Source organism: Silene latifolia, chromosome 11, assembly GCF_048544455.1.
Source record: "Silene latifolia isolate original U9 population chromosome 11, ASM4854445v1, whole genome shotgun sequence".
In the NCBI taxonomy this organism is placed as follows: domain Eukaryota; kingdom Viridiplantae; phylum Streptophyta; class Magnoliopsida; order Caryophyllales; family Caryophyllaceae; genus Silene; species Silene latifolia.
Genome location: NC_133536.1, coordinates 168,885,871 through 168,892,356, shown reverse-complemented (window position 1 = coordinate 168,892,356; position 6,486 = coordinate 168,885,871). Strand labels below are relative to the sequence as shown.

General features: G+C 34.6%; 1 protein-coding gene across 1 annotated transcript; it reads left to right on the top strand.

Annotated features, from left to right (window-relative positions):
* The first annotated feature begins 874 nt into the window (after positions 1 to 874).
* Positions 875 to 2,362, top strand: LOC141612059 (protein BIG GRAIN 1-like B). Its single transcript, XM_074430759.1, has one exon. It carries the CDS (start codon positions 975 to 977, stop codon positions 2,244 to 2,246), a length of 1,272 nt encoding a protein of 423 aa, XP_074286860.1. The 5' UTR covers positions 875 to 974; the 3' UTR covers positions 2,247 to 2,362.
* Positions 2,363 to 6,486: the final 4,124 nt, after the last annotated feature.

Genomic DNA, 6,486 nt, shown 5'->3' with positions numbered 1-6,486 from the left:
TTGTCGGGTCAAGTGGGTTGGGTTGTTTCGGGTCGGGTCATTTTCGAGTCAATGAATAATAGAGAAATTGTCATTTCAAATCTTTTCGGTTCAATTAGAGTTATATTTTGTCGGGTCATTTTCGGGTTTGGTGGTTTCGGATCGGGTCATTTTCGGATCAGGCCAGTTCGGGTCAAGAAAACCCGGGTCATGTTCAGGTCGGGTCGGGTCAATTCGGGTTTTCGGGTCACATTCAGGTGATGTAGTTCGGGTCACTTCGGGTCTCGGGTCAACTTTTTCGGGTCGAGTCAATCGGGTCGGGTTGCTTTTGCCATGTCTAGGGATGAGGGTTGGAGGTAGAAATGGATAGAAATGAGGAAATATAGTGTAAAGTCCGTCTATTAAGGGAGTAATTGTTACTCCCCTCCCCCTCAAGTAATGCATTATTTCCACCCTCCACAACCACCACTAACCACCAATTTCCTCCCATTTCTTCTTATTTTAACTCTCATTACTCCCGTAATAATTTCTCCCATTCCAAGCAAGCCCTAAGTTGTGCAAACTTGTTATCCTTTACAAAAACAGGGTTTTTTTGATAGATTCTTCTTTTAAACGGACTATTTTTTAATCTTAAGACCGTTCTAAGAAAGACATACTCGAATTCTTTATATGAACGAATGAGAAATTGGCACTAATAATACTAGCATCTCTCAAAAAACACCTCATTTGTGCCCAAACAACAACATGCACGCGCATGCTAAGCCTTCTTTATTCTCTTTTATCTCCCAAACTCTCTCATTTTCTTCCCTCATTCCCTCTCTCTCATTATTTTGTTCTTCTTCTTCACTATACCATTATTACTATTATTTCTTCCACTAAACAATAAAACATACATACTACATATTAATTCCACACATCATCCTCTTTTTATTCTTCATTCTTTCTTTCTAATCCATTTTGCTACAGAGTAAAGTTGAAAAAACAAACATAAAAAAATGTATAATAAGTGGGATAATAAATGTCATGAATATGATTCCAAAAACCCAACATTTTCATCTTCTCTCTTAGATAAAATCAATAAATCCCTCAAAAACAACCCCAAAAATGACTTTGATGAAAATTTGAGCTTCTTTAGAGCAACAAAAGATGCTAAAAAAATAGAAGATGAGAAAATGTCAAGCTTAAGAAGAGCTTGTTTGGTTGAAAAATGGATGGAGAAGAAAGTCACCGAAAAAGTATCGAAAAAATCCAAGGTAAAATCTTGCAAAACTTTGTTAGAAGAGTTTGATGTACAAGATACACTGTTTTTTGGTACCACATCGACCTCTTCTTCTTCTTCGGAAGAGTTTCCGATTAATTACACGCATCCGAGGCAACAGAAGCCTCGGATGACGTGTTTTGCCGCTCCTCCGCCGATGCCTAAGTCAGTAAGGACTCGACCAATCGAGTCCAAATTCATCGAAAACCTCGATGAAAAATCTAGTTCAAGATCGAGGGCAGTAAAAATGTACTCTAATCTCAAGAATTTGAAGCAACCCATTTCTCCTGGGGTGAGATTAACGAGTTTTATTAACTCGTTATTTGCTAAAGACAACGACAACAAGAAGAATTCCAAGAAAAACAACAAGAAGGACAAGATTAGTAGCAACATTATTGTCCCGAAATCCGAGAAAATTAAACCGACGTCGTATTCGGCGTGTACGACACCAACGTCGTACTCAAGGTCTTGTTTTAGTAATAATAAGGAGAAAAAATTCCAAGATGACGGGATTAAACGGACAGTCCGATTTTGTCCAGTAAGTGTTATTTTGGATGAGGAGTCTCGTCCTTGTGGCCAAAAACCCGTGTTCGAAGACGGGTTTGATCGAATTTCCTCCTCGAATTTTGGTAGATCATTATCGAAGAGGTACGAAGAATTGAAGATTTTAAATGGGTTAGAACGAGATAATAATACTCGTAATGATAGTAATAGTAATAGTAATAGTAATATGAAGCTGGAAAAGGTAGCATTGGATTTGTTAAGTGGTTATTGTTGGGATACAAAATTGAGTAGTAAATCTGATGATGAATGTAGTAAAGATAAGGTTAATGATGGCAATTATGGGGGTAATTACGGCGTAAATTGCGGTCAACGGGAAGATAATTATGATTATGATGATGGGTTAAGTTGTTCGAGTTCGGATTTGTTTGAGTTGGATCATCTTTCGTTAATTGGGGATGAACTCCCTGTGTATGAGACTACTCAATTTGATCCCAAACTTCATTAATTTAGTTAGTTAGTATTGTTAGTCAAAAAATGTTGTGCAATCAAAGCATATAATTCTAATAAACTAATGTCTCATATATTTGCATTGCATGATATTGATTGCTCTTTTTGTTTTTCTTTTTGAGCTGCTCTGTTTATTTTATATACAGTATAAATTTGGATTGGAGCTCATGAAATTGGTCCGGTAGCAACTCAGGCTAATAATCGTCTAAAATGTAATCCCTCCGTCCCGGTTAATTGTTGTCATTTGGTTTGACACAAAGACCAAAGAAAGAGGAGAAAGTCAATAACCAAATGACAAGTGGAACAAAGTGGATGAGAATGATCAAATTACTCATCAAGTTCATTCTTAAAATAGAAAGGACAACAAATGACTGAGACACCCCAAAATAGAAAAGGACAATAAATGACCGGGACAGAGGGAGTAACTTGAAAATTCGAGACAACGTGCGGGTGAACCAATTAAATAATTAAACACATCGTTACCCAATTTTGTATCGATTCTTGTTTCTATCGGAGTAAGCCTTTTTGATAAACAATATACTAGTTTTAAACCCGTGCAAAATTGCATGTGTATGTATTTGGGCCGGTATTAATGATTTTGGATCATTTTTTTCTTTTGCATTTCTATTGTAATTAACTAGTTGGTCTAAATCAGCGATCTACATAATTAATGTTTACACTTGTTTCAAATACGTGTTCAAATGCAATGGTTTAAGAGGAAATAATGTAATATACTATTGTAAATAAAATTTGCATACATAAAAAACTTTACACCCCGAATAAAGAAATATAGTTTAATAATCTACTTTAACACACCTTAGTGTAACATCAGAAATTCAGAATGTCAAAGCTTATACTCACTCCTATTCTAGATAACCGTCCCATTGTGAATATGACACAAGAATTAAGAAAGTGAGTTTAGACCACACAAAACGGACAATGGGACAGTTATGTGAATAGACGGAAATGAAATTGAATTTAGACCACACAACACTTACCAAAAATGAACAATGTGACATTATTATGAATAGACGAAAATGAACAATGAGACAGTTAGTTGGAATAGGAGGGAGTATGATTTATTGGTGAAATTAGTGTATGCTAGTAAGCTCTTATACAATGAAGTGCATGGATTGATAAATAATACTTCGTATTTTGTTTTGATAATTAAATATTTCTTATTTTTAACTAACAAATTCAAAGATGCCGTATTTATCATAAAATTTTGAATTGTTAAAATAAAATTAATAATCCGTATACAAATAAAATCAAAGTGTAAAGCTTGGGCTATTATCGCTTTGGACTCGTTGTCAGTAAATTTATTGCACATGTATAAATATAGTTTTATCAAATTATTCGGAATGTATAAAATTATTTCATACTATTATTTTCATTTATTCCGATTTGTAATTCATACCACTTATATGCCATTAATTTCATTTATTCGGAATGTATAAAATTATTTCATAGTATTTGTTCTACGATGGAATTTGTAGGATATTTGTATTGGTGGAATTCTAAAGAAATATGCTCATTTGCACACTAACGGGTCCCACCATAACATGAATATCAAAAAAAGAAAAGAAAAAAAAGGCTGAATTTAATGAGGTGACACGTTCTGGATTGAGTATTGTCTTCTGAATTAATAAAGATAAGATTGGGTAATTTTTGGAGTAAATTACTCCCACCTATTTATTATGATGTTCCATATTATTTTTTTGAGTAATTTCTAAGAGGAATGAGATTTGTAGTGAAAAATGAAGGAAATGAAAAGTAAGAGAGAAAATGTGGGGTCACACGTCCTAAGAACCATAAATCCCCTTAAAAATAATAAGAGATCTCCCAAATTTCCCGCCTAAATGAATTTGGCTATAATTGGACTTTCATTATATCATATCTGTAGTTGACCTTTTATTATAACATATCTGTAATTGGGATTTCATTATATTATATCTACAATGGATTATATTGAACTTTTTCATTTCCACCGATTAATGCAAAACATTAATAATAATAAATTTTACAATTAAATTTCAATTTGAGTTAAATATCAATTATATAATTGTTATTTTGTTTAATATCCATATCAAAATAACCACGCATTCGCGCGAGATTTATACTAGTTATAGACTAATAAGGAAAGTAGAAGATTTTAGTGAATTTGTCATTTTAGGAAATGTGGAAGATGTTAGAGAATAGGAGGGAGTAGAAATTACTCTATTTTCCATAACAATTTTCTAAAATAATTTTTTTTTTAAAAGATTACTCCCTTAAGACACATTTTTGTCAAAAATTATTTGAAACTCCAATTTCAGTCACTTATCTTGTTTGTTTATGAATTTGTTACGTTTGTGGCTTACCCAGATTATACTTTGAAGGGTATAACAATAGATAATAAGTTCAAAAACAGTTGAATAAGTCACTTAATTTGGAGTTTTTGAAATAATGTTTGATAAAAAAGTGCATAAGGGAGTAATTTAATTTTTTTTTTATAAAAATGAGTTATTTTAGAAAACTAATTTGTAAAAGAGAGTAATTGTTAATTGACTCTATGTAACACCCCCATACTCCAAGTGCCTTACCAGGACCACTTAGGGCATGAGAATGCTACCATCTCGGTTACCCGAGGCAATGATAATCATATAGACAATAACGAAACGTACTTTAATAATAATAAAGTTTAAAGCGATACAACCAAAACTGAAACTGATAAAAGAAAATACAAAGGTCCTCAAATGTTAAACCAACTAGCTAAGAACAATGTTCGACACAGCGGAAGACTTCTAAAGCAGCTCGTGATGACTTAACCCAGCTATCCCATGCGCATCAATCATACCTGCTCAATAACTGCTAACTACCCCCGAATGGATCACCACAGTTTTTAAAACATTTAAACGGGGTCAGTACTAATTACACAAAAACAATATCCACAATGAAACAGGAACACAAACATCTCAAACAGCTCAAACCAATCTCCAGTCTCCATCTCCAATCTCCACACAACTGACTACACACTAAAGTGTGTAGTCCTGCCAGAGTACCCATCGCAACAAGTACTCCACACCGCCAGTGGGGGACCGCAACCGTACCCACCAAATCCTCGCTCAGCACCACTGAGCGATAAACCCAAGTTTCCTTAATGTGCACATCCCCTCCTGTGGCGGGTTCCACAGAGGGAGAATCAAAGGCATGAAGTCACTCCCGCAAGTGACTCCACTCAGCCAGGGACGTGTCCCCAATATCACAGACAGTTATACAACAATAATTATACTACACTACCAACAATCACCAAATCAGAATCCAATGCCAATACAATATACAACAACAACAGTAATCACCAACCACACTTATGTAATTAATACTGAGTAGGGAAACTCTACCTGAAATGCAAATACTACAGACGGTCTAAGCGGCTAATTCAGAATTCCTCCTCAACGAATCCTCCTTCTATACATACATACATACATACATACATACATACATACATACATACATACATACATACATACATACATACATACATACATACATACATACATACATACATACATACATACATACATACATACATACATACATACATACATACATACATACATACATACATACATACATACATACATACATACATACAATCACAACCACATTCACATAAATAACCCAAAACCCCCAAATCACCCAATTACGGTTTTAAAGGAACTCAACGAAATCCAACATAAAATATATAAGGAACTTACCCTCGACACAAGGATCACAACGGCGTAAAGAACAAGATGATTCGACTCTCCTAGCCTTGGGGATTTGCTAATGATGCGATGAATCAACTTACGTAACTTCCTTCTCTTAGTTTAGGTTTTTAGAATGATATAAAGATTTAAGAAAAGTGACGGACGTCTTTATATACCAATATCGCATCATTAACAAAAGCAGTCAAAACTCAGCCCGTAAACTCACTTACTCGATCGAGTATGGCACTTACTCGATCGAGTGCCCCTTACTCGATCGAGTACCCAACTTACTCGATCGAGTACCCAACTTACTCGATCGAGTACCCTACAGGCAGACTACTATTTTGCGTAAAAATGCTACTTACTCGACAGAGTAAGTCCCATTCGATAGAGTACCCAAAGACTCATAAAACCGTAGTATTACAGTCTTCCCTCCTTAAAAAGAACTTCGTCCCCAAAGTTCAACCCATAAACAAAAATAAAACATACTAACTCGATCAAGACATAACA